At 42.9% G+C, this 15997-nt stretch overlaps 1 protein-coding gene across 2 annotated transcripts in view; it reads left to right on the forward strand.

The window, feature by feature from the left end:
• The first annotated feature begins 1595 nt into the window (after positions 1-1595).
• Positions 1596-15997, forward strand: part of DAPK2 (death associated protein kinase 2) — a 48191-nt gene continuing 33789 nt past the window's right edge. For both annotated transcript variants that reach the window (XM_034066320.1, XM_034066321.1), the window contains exons 1-2: positions 1596-1690; positions 6286-6383. In XM_034066320.1, coding sequence (XP_033922211.1) covers positions 6307-6383 — 77 coding nt within the window. In that variant the 5' untranslated portion in view covers positions 1596-1690; positions 6286-6306. The remainder of the gene's footprint in view (positions 1691-6285; positions 6384-15997) is intronic.

The following is a 15997-nucleotide window of genomic DNA, read 5'->3' on the forward strand; positions in this document are numbered from 1 at the left end:
AACTATCAATACTTATACTATTTAAATCAATCACATCAGTTCCAGCCAGCCTCTTACTTAGACAGAACCTATATTTTGGCTTGCAAACCCTACGGACACAGTGTCAGGGATGAGATTCAATCTACCTTTGCTCTTGAGACCTTGCAGGAGACATTAAATTCAAATTGGGGTTATTCAGGGAGTAGGGAGAACTTGTCCTGATTTGTGTTTTCTCAGGTCAAACCATGCTGTTTTGTCCTTGCAGCTAAGAGCAAACAAAAGAGGAGGCCTTCCCTTTCTGCCCTTTCCCCTGACAATTTGGAGGAGGATTGCTGTGACTTTCATGTGATCGTGTCACATTGTAGAACTAAAGGTGAGGAATGAAGTATCTCCATTTCCCTTTCAAAGGGTTCTGAACTCTTCCACTGCCCTCTGAAAACTTGACTATTGCTCCCATTTCCCGTCCTCCACCCTGTGTAATAGCAGATGCAGCCACTGTGCTTTCGGAGCTGGGAGAGCTGGGTGGAGCTCCAGGCCTGTGAACACCACTCCCAGGGCAGGAGAGCAGGGGCATAGTTCAGTCCTCTTCACTTGGAACAAGGCTGGAGCCAAGTTCCTATTGAACTGCGGTAATAACAAGACTGCCCAGCATAAGATGCTTTTAAAGTTCATCTATCATTGCAATTGATTTCAGTGGAAACAGCCTGCCCCTTTATGTGTGATAATTTTCCATAGCTTTGCTTCATCTTAACCCTGTGGAGAATGGGAAGCAAAGGCAGCCTGGCATTCCCATGTGATTTCAAGGTGTGAACGATACCACATCCTTCCTCATTAACAAGCAGTGGGCATTAACTTGCCCAGAATAAGTTGAAGTTAATGAACAGTATTTATTGCAGTTACTGTCTTGACAAGAGGGAGAAGGCCTAGTGTTGAAGATTTTGGGAATGTCTTTAAGACAGGATGACCACATGAAGGATGTCACTGTTGGTAGCCAGCATCTAGTCTAGGGCAGTATAAACAGTACTGGAAACCAGTATTGCAAATGTTTGCGATAGTAGTGCATGTTATGCATTTTGAGATGCATGATGAGGACTGGAAACCTGTGCTGCTCTTCGTTTCACAAGCCTGATGCTCACTGGCTAATGCTGAGTTTCAGACCACACAGTAAACTATATAGTCTTGTATAGAATACAGAACAAGGCTTCTGCAAATGAAGTGCCTCTCTTGTGAATTCATCTCCTCAGCCTTATTTCCTTGATACTGTTTTCACATCCTGCATCTACTGAAGCAGAAGAAATGGGGTTGTGTCAGAGATACTCCCTCAGCAGCCTGGGTGAGCTGGGATGGTCTCGAAGGCTTTGTAAGGACCAAGCCCGGACCGACACTTTAGCTGCGGGAGCTTGGCGCTGTCCGTGCCCGGGGGCTGCCCGCAGGCCCCACGGCCATAGCCCAGCAGTGTTGCCGTACGGCCTACCCCTGGGCCCCCCACAGCAACCCCCTCACGGGGCCACCGCGGGCCGCCAGGGGGCGCGGGCTGTCCCCGAGGCGGGGCGCCCCTCCCCCCGGTGCAGGGGCGGGCGGCTCCTCCGGTGAGCGGCTCTGGAGCCGCCCCTCGGCCTCCTCCCGCCACGCGCGGCCGGCGGGACCCTGCGCGCTGAGGTAGCGGCGGAGGGAGCGCGGCGGAGGCGAGCGGGCCGCGCCTTGCCCCGCGGTAAGTGCGGGCTGAGCCCCTCAGCCGGCAGCGCCGTGGGCTCCGCTGCCCTCCCCTGCTCGGCGCCGGACCCTCTCCCCGTTCCTCTCTCCCCGTTGTGCCTTCCGCCGGCTCCCGAGCAGCTTTCCCTGCTCCCGCTCTGTGTCCTGCCTGTGCTGGGGGTTGGAGGCTGCCACAGGCTCTGGGGACCTGGAGGGGCTCCCCCCGCCGCCTGAGCGGTTCTCCTCAGCGGCGTGGAGGGGGTCCCTCCGCAGGTCAGTCGCGTGGCTGTGATGCCGCTCTGTCGGAGGTGCTCGGGTAGTGCTTTGCAGTTGGTCATCCACGGCATATTTAACGGTGTTTCCAACTCGGGCTTAAAGTGCTTGCTGTCAGCCAGGGGAAATGGCAGCTCCCGTGGCCACCTCCTTAGTGAGCAGCATCCCTTATTGATGAGCAGGTCCCACAGGGGCGGGAGAATGTGGTAGTTGCAGAAGTACGCTGCTGGGTGTTATACACTGGCTTGTGTCTGTCCAAAACCATCAGGAACTGTTGGTCTTGGGTTCACACCTCACCTTACGGATGTCATTCAGCAAATGCTGTGCGACTTCATCATGTATAGCCACAAGTTCCTTCCTGTATTTTCCCTCCAACAGGTTCACTTGGGATTTGGTGGATTCCTTGGCAGCTCTTTCTCTGGGCAGTGAGCTGGGGTCTTGGGGTGATGCAGCACAGCAGGGGCTGGTTTAGCCTGGTCTGCATCACATTAGAGGGCAGTCAGGAATGCAGGTGTAGATGAGAGTGTGGAAATAAGTGGCAATTGCTCCTGCTTTGGTGATCAGTCACCAGCTGCAGAAGGACCATAATCATCAGGCTCCCTGCTTCGTGCATTCAGAAAAAGCCCAACTGGCCACTCTGGAGTGTCTGTTCAGAAGCATTCGTAGTTTCAGACTTTCCTGTGTCCTTTATTTGCTTGTGTTTAGAAATGTGGATCACACAGGCTTGATCTCCCTTGACTTTGGGGCAGTGATGTGTGTGATCTGCAGTAGTAATCCTTGAAGGCGCCTCGGAGCCGGAGAGCAGGGCTCTGCGATGCCTTGCCAGCATGCCTGGCATTGCGGGCTTCCCCTGCGCCCTGCCCGTCCAGGCTTCACACCACGCTCATCGCTCAAGCACGCCAGGGCTTTGGTATCAGTTACAGCAGCAGCCCTGGCAGTTAGCTGTCTGCTGGGGAGCTGGAATTAGCTGCAGAGCTAACACATTTGCTGTGTATGCTTGAAGTGGAGGCTTGGAAATGCAGTCTTTGGTCGTTCACCACATGTGTAATTGCAGAGTAAACCTGGGAGGTCAGAAAGCAATTCCTTGAGAGTTAATGTCAGGATTTTGTCGTGGGACTAAAGTGCTGGGATGTTTGCTGTGTTTTTTGTCCTTCATAGGAACACGGGTAGTAACAGCTGTCTCAGTTTTCTGGCAGAAAAAAAAGTAGACTATTGTTGTTTTCTGACAAGAAAATATTTAGGTGAAAATCAGTTTGCTGAAATTAGTCTAACTTTTAACTGTGCATTGATTACCTTTATGTGGCAGCAGAGGGTAAAAATTACTTGGGTTTTGCTATTAGAATTAGTCTTTTTTAGGACAAAAAAGAAGAGAGAAAAGCCTTGAGAAGAGTGAAAGAGGAAAACAGTAATGCTTGTAAGAATCTGTTTAGTTTTAGCATAAGGCACTAAAATGAGGAGCTAATAGCACTTGAATTTGTTTTGTGGATTTGGGTTTTGTTTGTCTCTCTCTTTTTTTTTCTTCCCCCTTTTTTCCAAATTGCTAATTTTAGACTGTCCAGTTTTGATTCTAAATGGTTTTGGTCACATTTCAGTTTTAAAGAACAACTTAAAAGGAAAGTTATTCCTTTGGTATATGCTAATGTGTTTTGGATCTTGCTTTAAGTGTAACTATAATTTTGTAATATAAAAACATGCCACAAGGGATGCTTCTGAGTTTGGCAAAGGATTTAGTGATTCAGCTTGTATCAGGTGTGCTTGAGAAAGTAAGATTATTCAGCTGTTACCTCAGACACTTGAAACTGGTTGCCTTAGGGTAGAAGATAGCCTAAGGAGGAAAAAAAGGCAAGGTGAATTCCAGCCAAATGATCCAGCAGTTTTGTTCTTGCCTCTCTTTTGTGTAATCCTGCTCTCGTTCAGTTGTGGGTGGACATTTATCATGGATTTGCCACATGAGAACCAGCTACTGATTGTCAAATAATTTGGTAATGACAGGGTAATAACTTACCTATGCAGGGAAACCCCTTTTAAAAGAAAGAAATAGAACTGTCTTCTGCTCCTCTTAAGGCATATTCTGTCAGTTTCTTCGGAAGAGTGGGTTTCTTGAGATTGCTTTCCTTTACACACAGCTGCACTGAAAGGCACTTACCTGCTGGAATAGGAATATCTTCGTCGGGGCTTTACTGATGTAAGATACGTGTTCAAAATGATGCCTTAGGTCATAATGGGAATCTAGTTTTAGGGATGGCATGACAAAGTTTAGGAACTTGAAGAGATTAGGCAGGATGTGTTTCTAGTGCCTGAAACTGGAATCTCAGGGGTCTGTGTTCTGTGTCTTGTGGTTCTGCTACAACTTTGTTACATGTCCGTAGGAAAATCATTTGTGTAGGATTATGCTTTGCCAGCTTGTGATGTTTGGGATGTGTAAAGGGGTGTTGGATACAGGTGAAGTCCCATATCCTATGCATATGCTATACTATGGAGCATCATTATGAAAACACTACATAATGTGAATGCTGAGTAGAAGCTGGCCTCTACTGCTAGGAAACCTAGAGCAAAGAGACCGATATAGAAGAGGTGGTCCCAGTATGGGATGGTTGAGGAGTAGACACGGCATCTTCTGTGAAAGAAAACAGGTTATTCATCTCCTCTGTAAAGCTTGCCTTGGAGCTCTTAAAGTTCTGCCCTGACCCAAAACTTACTGCAGCAGATTCCCCCGTTGTCCTGGTCTTAATGAAACCTGGTGCAGACTGTAAGTGGTTAGAATGGGCCTGGCTCTTTGTATTGAGATACTTGTTTGGGCACATGCTCTACAAGTACATAAAGAGTGTATCAGAAGACAAAGTTAATTATTGCTGTTGTCTGAGATTGTGAGTATACAGCTTCTTTGTCTGAGTGAAAGGTGACCATCTCCAGTCTGCTTTCACTAGCCAGGATAAGGAAATGCATTCACATTACATAGTGAAAAAAAAATTAAGGCTCTAATTCCTTGCAAATGGAGTCCAACAAAAACATTGTAGTTTAAATCTTTGAATGTTGAATCAACTTAGTTTCCCAAGTATATAATGTATATACTGGGGAGGGCTATGTTTATGCTTGTGAAGGTGTTTTTTTTCAACTAAGTTCTAAGTGTGTGAAGGTTATCTGCTATTCTGTTCTCTTGCTTACTCTGTGTATTTGCTAACAACAATTGTCTTGGATCACCCAGTGTATGATCTGTTTTGGGCTTGTGCTAACTGTTGTTGGGCAAAAGCCAGTGAGAGATTTCTGTAAAAAAGAGAAGTAATGAGAGTGAAAGGCAGCATAAGATAATGTGAAGTGATAGACATTAGAAACACCAGCAGCACTTAGGAGCAGTTTTGTATTCAGCCTTCAAATACAAGGCTCTAGGCTGACTTGGATGCTTGAATGATATTTTTGAGATAAAATTGCATGGATTCTATACATCTGGAGAACTAGGTATGTTCTTTGGAGGATACTGGGAAATGAGTAAACTTGTCAATCAAATGAGAAGTGACTGTGTTCCCAGAGGCAAATTGGGTGAGTTCCCCATTCTCAAAGCACTGTTTTTAACTTGCTTCTCTGAATGACAAACTCTCTCGTTCTTAGAACAATGATCTCCTTTCAGGTGTGTTTGCACTAATGTTTTTTATTGCCACACACCTTGGATTCTGGTGAAGGGAGTAGTCAGTTTGAGGGATTTACAGTCTGGGCAAGCCTCAGCAGTATCTATTCATATGTGGGCATTTCCCATACTTGACTTCTGCAAATGCTCAGAACTTAATCTTGCAATTCAGGCTGAGCAAAAGGTTTGGGGTTTTCAGCAAGCCTTGTCTTTGTCCTTTGTTTTTTCTGAAATCTATGGTTGTTGACCTCAGTTTTACACTAGCACTTCAGAAACAGATGAGAAAAAGGAAGCTCTGCCTTGTGGTCCCTTGGTTCATGCTGACACTTGAATGAAGAAGCCTGTGATGCTGATTCTCAAGCAGGATCTCTTTAGCAAAGTCTGGGTGCTTTATTGTCAATAAATTTGTCAAATTATTAATTAGCTGCTTTACTTCTGACACCTATATGTTTCAAGGTGTGTTTTTTGTGCTTCTGGTTCAGTATGTGCTCAGGTACTTCTGTGAGAGGCAAGAACCCTCCTCACTTAGAGGTGCTCACCTCTTTCCAGATTTGGACCTTTGTGATTTGGCTGAGACAGAATTCTTCTGATTGCTCAGTGGTAACTTTGGCCATGAATGAGCTACAATGGATCCGAAGTGACTTTTCCAGAAATATGTTTTACAGATTCTTTGCTTATTCGAAGATCATAATGAATGTCATTATTTCTTCATGTTCTAGTTGCATCATCTTTGTGCATCTATGAGAAGTCCAGGTATGGCTTTGTTCAAGCAACAGAAGGTGGAAGACATTTATGAAATTGGGGAAGAGCTGGGAAGGTAAGGTTTTACTGATGACACCACAGTGTTCTATGGGCTGACACATGGGCGTGTTTACCACATCTTAAAACAATGGCTCTGCGTGATGGCCTAAAGAAATTGCAATATGCAATGCCGCAAATGCATTCCTGTACAAAACCTGCACTTGAGGTATTTCTTTTTCTTTCAAGTTAAGTGTGCTAACTAGTTTTCCTGTTTGTTTTCTTGTAACTAGGACAACAAAAGGTATGTTTACATTGTCTTTCGTAGATAGTTGTCATCTCTCTCTGTGCTTTAGACTGAGTTCACCTGCCTGTGCTCTGAACCAAGTGTGCATTGTTATAGATGCAGCACTTAAGTTTGGCTTGCTATTTGGAGCAGTGCTGCACATCTGGCTCCCAGCACTGGCAGAATATGTTCAGATCTGCCTGCAGAGCACTGTGTACGTATTCCTGAAAAAATTTACCTGTCAAAATTTCAGCTGGACTGGTTAACACCTGTATATAGCCTCTAATCTATAAAGGCTTATCTGCAGGTATTAATTGTAGTTGGTGTTTATGGGCTATTACCATGCTATAACCATAAGCACCTGCTTAAACACTCTGCTGGATGAACCCAGGGCTCCCCCAGGATCATACAGCACTCTGGGTGAGGATAGCTGGTTTCCATTCAGTGTCCAACCCTCCAGTGATTTTCTTTTTAATATGCAAATAGTTAAATTAGGGCAATACACATGTTTGCTTCTTTCCAGCATCTGGCAGTTGGTTTTGATATATGACTGTGTATGTGCAATTACCCTTTTTCAAGGGCCACTGATTTAGTTACGTTAAAACACTTCAGTTGAAGCTGTTTTCCTGCCAAAGCTTTTTCTTTCCTTTTTTTTTTCCACTCCCTACTGTTTCATCTTGAGAGCTACTGAGAAGATTTATCTTATGGGGAGATGTTGGTTTGGGCTTGAGGTTTTTGTTTTGTTTGGGTTTTTTTCATTCCCTTTCCTCTCAGGAAGGCCTCAACTATTGCATTTTCTGTAACTGCTTACTTTTGAGTAGTGACTGATCCTGAAAACATCAGCCTGAGAGTGAAAATCTGACAACAGTGAGCAGTAAAGAGATTCAGTGTGTATGTGCAGGGTGTAAAAGGTGTGCTTTTTTTAACCTAAGAGGTATGTGCTGTAACAGTCCAACTGCTGAAATGAGAAACTGGAAACTGAGTAGCATAGTTTTACTTTGGTTCCAGAATTGGATTTGGAAATCCAGTGTCTTTTGAGATTATGAACCTCACTCTCTTTTTCAAGCTGATGGTTATTAGGCCTTTTGAATCATAGAATAGTTAGGGTTGGAAAGGACCTTAAGATCATCTAGTTCCAACCCCCCTGCCATGGGCAGGTACACCTCACACTAAACCATATCACCCAAGGCTTCATCCAGCCTAGTCTTGAACACTGCCAGGGATGGAGCATTCACAACCTCCCTGGGCAATCCATTCCAGCACCTCACCACACTTACAGTAAAGAATTTCTTTCTTATGTCCTGCCCCTCTACTGTGCTCTTGTGAGACCTCACTTGGAGTACTGTGTGCAGTTCTGGCATCCTCAACATAAAAAGGACATGGAACTGTTAGAACAAGTGCAGAGGAGGGCCACAAATGGCAAAGTGTAGTTGAAACAACCTGGGAAAGGCTGGCCCTTGCTATTTGGTTCTGCCTGAGAGGCCTCAGACTGGTTAAGGCTTGTGTAGGCACAGCAGTCTTTCCCTTTCTCTGGTTGCATGTCACAGAAATATGGCTGGTCCCAGTGTTATGTTGTGGAGCTGGTACTCACTGCATGTTGGATTATGGGCTGGGTATAGGGGAGACTACACTCAGACACAGAATTGGAAATTGTTGCTTTTTTTAAGCAGATGTAGTCATATTCTCTGCAAGAAAGACCTTATCTAGATAAGGCAGAAAGGGAGTAAGTGTATACATGAGGAGGTGCCATCCTCACATGACAGAGCGATATTAAGCTCCACTACAAAACCATGTTCTAGTTCCCATCTTGTAGATGAGAAATTGAAGTCTACTTGATGGCAAAAGTGTTCCCTTAAAGACCTGAAGGAAAAAGGCAAATCATAACAAGCAGACTGCTGCTGCTTGTGAGTTTTCAAGGTGTATTTTCAAGCTCTGTGATGGTAAATTGTGAGAAGAGGGCAGCAAGACTGGAACTGGCTCCCTTACTCGGTGTTCAGGTTACATACCGTATGCATGCCCATGTCATGCTGTCTTCATCAGTGTGTTTTCATTTTCAGATTTTGTGGGGAGCTCTGCAGACCTATTCTTTCAATTGCATGTTGTATGTGGGATGTCACTGGGATATCATGCCTCTGTAACTCTGAGTAGTAACTGGCTAGTGGCAAATGATACCTTGCTTTGTTTGAATGAAAATAAAACAGTAGATAGGTTGTGCTGACTGAAACGCAAAAATCCAGTGCCGAGTGATGTCCTTAGAACCTGTAGATGCCTTTTATTAGTTCAGTATGTTTGCAACAACCTGTTAGTTGCTGTCAGGTACAGGCATGTAAGCAGATCAATCTGTTATCATTCTGGCAGCAGAAGTCTCTTAGAAAACAAAGGTTTTCAAACAATGTCTCTGAAAAGTCTGTCCTGTTCGTGTCCTCCCAACTTAGTTTGTGGTTTCTGGAGGACAAAAGTAATCATTAATACTGGCCTAATGTTTGTTCTAGTTTGGATTCAGTCTCAAGATAAAATACAGGATCTTACTGACAGAGCCAGCGCCTGTTTATCCGAAAATCTTTGCACAGCACTTTGGAAAGGAGGCTCCTGTTATACACTGCAGATGCTCCTTTGCAAGGCTTGTATGTATCTGGTCTGCTGATAGAATTGGACCTTTCCTGTCATTGTGCAGCATTGAAGGTAGCTACAGCACAGGCTCTTCAGATCCACCTGTATAAAATGCTACCAATGGTGCATTTGTGGACTCCTCAACCAGATCATTCTCAGAATCACTGCTGAGCTAGGAGCAGCTCAGAGGATGATGGAAATGCAGTTGTCTTCTGTGCCAAGGCAATGTGTCAAAGAGAGTTCTTTGTAGAAAGGGGGAACAGGTTTTCCATAGCTGCAGCTGTGTGCTGTGCTGTAACTCACTGCCTAGCTCCAACATTTCCTCAGTTTTTCAAATACTAATCTTAGATTTACACTTCAGTTGCTCAACTTCTCCAAAGGGTTCATACAGGCAACAAGAAGATAGGCATGTGGCATTAGAGAAAAGAAGTTGCTGCTGGGCTTGTCCATGATAGTGGCTATACTTGGGAAGCTTAGCATGGCCTGTGCTGAAAAAGTGCAGTACTTTAATATCATCTATGTATATTTACAGTTACTTCCTGCAGGATAGGTTCAGTTGGTTTGTAAGAGAGAAGTCTGTGGGGACTGAGGTTCTCTAGCAGGAGCTGAAAGGGAGCCTAAAAAGAGGAGGAGCCTGTAGAGTGAATTTAGTGAATTTCAGTAGTTTCAAATAAAGAAGAACCCTCCTGAGCTCTATAATACAGCTCAGTGCTACATTAATGAAACACAATTTTCTTTATTTTTCAAAATTTATGACAAGAGAAGGGAAGAGTTCAGAAAATTCAAGTGAAGATGATACTAGTTAGCCTGGAAGAGCTAGAAAGCAATACGGCATAAAGTAATTGGTGCCTGAAGAGGTATTAGAAGATTCTCTTCTCTTTCCCCTTCTCCTAAGCGCAGTGGATTGTGTGATTTGGGAGTAGTTTATACAACCCTCCCAGGCATTTAATGCTATCACTCTTTGAAGACATCAGACTTCCTGACAGATTCAGTTTCTATGTTTGAGCTGTTGATCAAAACCAGATACTTAAATTATTTTCTATGGAATGTTTTCAAAGTGTATCCCTCCTCAAATATGAGTTGTTGCTAAGTGTCACTTTTATTCAAGTAATGGCAGACTGCATCCTTTATCATTAATTTTAATAAACTTTGCCATTCGCAGGAATGTTTGTAGCAGATCCCTCTGGTAGCACACCAAAGCAATGGAGAAGCTTCTTGAAAGATGTGAGGAGGTGAAGGCTAACTTTACTTCTTGGAATATGCCGCAGGTCATATAACTGCTTGTTCTTGTGGTTAGAGAGATGCAGTAAGAGACAACAAAGAATGGAGACTCTTAGCATGCAGGCCAAAGCAGGCCAAGAGAAGGAAGAACTGGAGTACTGTGCTAGTGATGCAATTTCCAGGAAAGTAGCAGCAATAAAGCTTACTGGAGAGGCTTTTAATAGAATGTTTCAGGACTTGTGATTTGGATTGGTAGTTCTGTCTAGCTGGACAGAAGGAGTTTTTGTACAAACCCGCATAAGCCTTTTCCAGTTGTACTGGCAGACACTGATGGTGATGGTAGGTGCCCGGTGTGTGCTGGAATTTCAGAGATGTACAGTGTAATTTATCAAAGGTTGTACCATAGAGTCATTAATCTCTTATGTTAATGTGTTGCCAGCCAGGCTGTAGATGGCTGTTGACATTTGTGCCTTCTGGACAGCATCACTGTTGCATGTCAGGTTGAGGCTGAGGGTAGGAAGCTTCATGGAGTTTGTCAGGAAGTGTTTCAGGACAATGTCTATTGAGAAGGCATGTCCCCAGTGTGAGATCGGCACAGCAATGTCCTGAGACAGAGTTCTGCTCACTGCAACTCACCTCTCTGCAACATACTCCTTTCTCCAGCTTTTGTCTCCCTTTGCTGTGTTTTCTGCAGGGGAGGAGATATGGTATGGATACAAGATGCATAGTCTTGTATCATTTTGGATGAACTGATCTTCATAGGAAACCAAAACTAAGTCTTTCAGTATGTATGAAAAACAGGAAAAGCATTTTGTTTGAATACTAGTTTGAAAATCTCTCTGCTGGGAAACGCAGCAGTTTATTGCTGATACAGGATGGTGGCCTCTGAGGAAGGCAGCTGGGCATGTCTGTAACACTGTAAGAGCAATGGTACTTTGTGTCACTGATACAATAATTGAAAGGTCATTTTGGTGAGCATGTAGAGTTATTCCCCTTCTTGCCCTCAGTGATCTGGTTTCATTTAAAAGCTTTTAGGATTTGCTGAGCTCCAAGTCTTAATTGTTAAGTGTTTTGGTGGGCTGGGGAGCTCATGTATCACATGATCATGTGTAGTAAACTTGTGTTTGTCGCATGGATAAAAAAAGAATGTATTTGGTGTGATGGATGCTTCCATTTATTCTTTTGTTTTCATGATGGTAACATTCTTCAAGGCTGCTTCTCCATGGTTATATTTGCTTCCTGTTTCTACATGACAGTGTTTCATGTTCTGATGAGATTTTTCAAGATATGAAACTTTGATTCACTCTCTGAACTTCAAAGGGATTGCTGGACTTTATTCCACTTTGAATAAGGTACTCAGTTCTTTGTGTAACTGCAGTTCAGCAAACTCTTCTGTATATCCTGAGTTTGCTAAAGAACAAAACAGGTTCATGCATTAGGTGTTTGCTTTGGTTGAGATTGGTCCCTTTTGCATTCTGTATAACCAAGCAGGAAGAAATTCCACATGATTCACTCAATGCCTTAATGCAAAAGATAGTCACTGTGATTTCTGTTGACCAGTTTGGGCATAATCCAGCCTTCAGTTTCTCAGCCCCTGCTGACGTGGGGTATGGTTTAATGATTAAAGCCAAGCTAGATCTTTTGTCAGGGATCTATTGTGCCTCCTGTAGCCATCCCCTCTCCAGCTAAAAGTTCCTGCCTCCCCCCTGCGTTGTGTATGGAAGATCAGCTCCCCTCGCTGAGACAGCTCAAACTTTGTTCTTTTGTCTTCTGGGTGAAGCTTAAACGGACAGCAGATGTGACATTTGACCAGTGGCAGTGGCACCTTGGGGCCTGGCACGTAAGTGCTGTTCTGACAGTGTAACTAGTAAATATTTATTTATGTAATGAAAACAAAAAGCAGAGATAACTGATGTATTTTTTGTAGGGGAGGAACTTGGAAATCTGCGATCAAAAGTCATGTCATGGAGCTAAGTGGACTCTCCCTGGTAAACAGAGGGGTGTGACTGCAGCCAGGAAATTTACCCTGAACACACAGCACATAGTAGCTTCATACCAGGAACGTTTTTTGTGTTTATAGAAATTGGTCAGTATTGTGCTTTCTCAGACATGAATCTTAACTCTGTTCTCGGACTGATTTGTAATTTGAATTAGTCCTTCACATTTGTAAGAATAGCCTTGGATTGTATTTTCCTACAATACACACAAAGCCAGTTGTTGCTTTTGATGCAAAGTGTGAGTTTAATTATTGAGCACTAGCCAGCACCTCTGTTAATATTTCTTGTTACAAAAGTCTTCTATGTCATGTGTTTGATGTATATTGCTTGAATCTCCTGTTGAAACAGTTGTGGCATCTGGTACATGGTCACCATCACCATGATTACAGTCTGATAGAGGTGAGTCTACCTCCTCAGTCCATACCTGGCTTTGAAAGTATAATTAGAGCTGAATGACCCTAGTAGTAGTATACAGTAGTATCTTTAACCACTATTAAGTTATTACTAATATTAAGCCTAATCCCAGTCTTTGCTCTGCCATTCCTGAAAAAAATAAAACTATTTTTTCTGCTTTGCAATGCAGTAAAAAGCAGATGGGAATTGGAACAGCTGAGAAAATAGACTCTGTATGGTATTCGTTCCATGCTTTTGGAATGAAAACATGTTATTTATGAGTAAAAATATGCATAAAATAAACAGTGCAATGATAAAACATTGGACTGCTGCATCATGCAACATAGGACTTGCAGATACATACCTGATGATCAAGCTTAACTTACCTCAGGTGACATCTATTAATCATTGTTAAAACTCTGTGTCAGTGGTTTTGAACCAGAGTAAAAACCTGTTGTAACAGCTGAGCATGACACACAGTGACGCTTTGGTGAGGAGAGGCATACAAAATTACTCCAATAGCCAGACTTTGTTCTGTCTAGTGCCAGCGTGTTTGAGTTGGAGTCACTGGCCTGTTTTGGTCAGCCCATAGTGCAGATTCAACCACACCAGAAGTGGGTGACTGTGTACCCTAAAGCCAGGACTTGTAATCTTTACTTACTACAGAGTCGACATCTTTCGCAAGAGAGTAGTTAACCTCAATATTCGAATTTTGTGGATCTGTTATCCTCATAAAGAAAGAATTTCCACTGATCTCTCTGTTTCCAATATAGGAAGAGTGTAGGGAACAAATAATATAGTTTCAATCCTGTCCTGCTGCTGGAGGAGATTGTTTGCTTCAATATAGTAAAGCTTAAATAAGATGAGGAGATAACTTCCACCTCTTATTTTGGAAGAATAAGAATCCACAAAGAGCAGTGAAATGACTTTGAGCAACCCTTTGTGGTTTTGGCTTTACAGATATTTTCCTAAAATCTTGATTAAAATGCCAGCTTGATTTCCATCTGTTTCACACATGGGGAAAGGGAAAATCTTTTAACCTTTTGATCATAACACTGCTACCATCTTACAATTTATCTGCTCCTGGGTATATTACATTGAATCCATATTGAGCTGGATTCGAACCTACAAAGACACAAGTACATTGTGCTAACCTTTTGCATGGATGTTATGTATGCCCTGGAGTTGCTCCGCACAGCAGAAGGAACAGCTTATCAAATTGGCTGTTCCTGCTGAGTGTGAGTCAGCTCTGACCTTCCCCAGGTCTGTGGGCTCAATTGTTACAACTCAGAGAGCTGATACTCAATCAAAAGCTAAGTGTGATACATGGAAGGATTTTTTTTATCATGTGCATTTTCTTCTTGAGCTTCAGATTACATTAAAAGCTTGCCAGGCTATCAGGAACTTGCCAGAATTACTGGGCTCAGGCTATATGGCTGCAGACTCTGCTCCTCCAACCTCTGGAGCTGATAAGGGCCACGTTGCTTGTCACTGCATTATTGGAAGTTTCCAAAACCATGCAAGAGCTTCAGGAGGTGCTGGTGATGACTCAGTATGTAGCATGGTTTCTTGTGACTCATGGCTAATGGCCCCAAATTGTGTTTGAGGCATTAATTGACTGTAATGAAGATAACATGTCACTTTACTGATAGACTGTAACAATTCACAGGGTTGTTCAGAAACATTAGATTTATTAAACTTCGCTTTGAATTTCAAATGGTTTATTTGTTCTCTGCTTATCCCAGTAAACCAAATCCTTCTGCTGGAGTCCATATTCCTCTGCTGTTCTGACTCTTCTCTGGCAATGGACACAGAGATGGTTTTGGGCCAGATCATCAGTTACCTTTATATGAGCTGTAAAGAGATGCGGGTGAAAGGTGCCAGACAGTGATGCTGTCAGAGGCAGCCTGTGTGCAAAGGTCCTCAGCACTTCCCTGTTGTGAATATTGAAGCTTACCTTGTAAAGTCACTGTATTCTACAGTACTATACATTCAGTTAGTTAAACATGAGTTGAGAGTGAAAGCGTCAGCATGTTTAAAAGTGGCAGCTGTTTTTTTTGTGAGTTGTTTTTGTCTTTCTGTATGAAACAGTGGATCTTGTTAGATTTAAAAATTAGCATATTGTTCAAGTGCTGCTATTGTGATACTTTATAATATTAACTGTTTTGATTAGAATTCACCCTGACACTGCCTGGGTACTTAGTGAGCCTGAAATCTGAAATAAGTCATGTTAGTTATTCCTCATACTGCAAAACCTTTCTTCCTGTCTATATCCCAGGGCTGTGGTAAGTTAGTGACAGTACTATGATAACCTTGTGTGAAAGCTTCAGAAGAGCACTGTGTGAATCAAATTTACTTCTGTAGCTTTCACACACATTAAGGATTTATCTACTTTTGGTAGCCAAGCAAAATTTCTGATAAATGCTCTATTAATAAGACTTTTAGATTATTTTGTCATAATCTGGCATCTGCCCCAGTTTAGGTTCTCAGTAGTTGCTTTAGGAGAGAGCACCACTGTGTTTGCAGTTTGTCTGGGGAGAAAAAACAACCAAACCTCACAGATTTGCAGCGTCAACAGAAAGGACAGTAAAGGTTGTGACTGGTTTTAAAGCCCTTTATAAAGCTACAAGAGGCATCAGCAGAGTATTCAACAGGTTAAGGTTTTGGAGTTTTTTAGTTTAATTCCATAAAGTCTTATGGAAACAGCAAGATACTTTGCCTTCAGTTCCCTTATTCTTGCCATGCTAGGGTTTCTGTTTTGTTCTTTCAGCTATTGTACTATAGTTTCTGTGTAAATACTGCTCTGTTGGACATATTCGTTCCCTGCTTAGATTGAATTTCTGCTGTAGAAAGTTAGTCTACAGAAAAAAAGCTGTATAAAAATAAAACATACTACCAATTATTGCTAGAGTCCATGTACAGAAGGCTTCAAGTTCTTTCTGGCTGCAACCACAGACTTCCTACAAAACACTTATGGGAAAGTGCTTTAATGCATGTTTTGTGAACTTTACATGGCCTTCGGTTTAGCTGTGTTTCAAAAATGAGCTGAGAGTGTACAACTGGGTTGCAGAAGTTACCAGCAGACTCCTGTGTTCTCTGCTGGGAGGAGCATGCCAGTGCAATTACAAGTAGCAGAAGTTCTTTCTGAAGTGTAAGGAAAGTATTTAGCTTGATAAAATGAGGTGC

Source organism: Melopsittacus undulatus, chromosome 9 (assembly GCF_012275295.1).
Source record: "Melopsittacus undulatus isolate bMelUnd1 chromosome 9, bMelUnd1.mat.Z, whole genome shotgun sequence".
NCBI classification, from domain to species: Eukaryota; Metazoa; Chordata; class Aves; order Psittaciformes; family Psittaculidae; genus Melopsittacus; species Melopsittacus undulatus.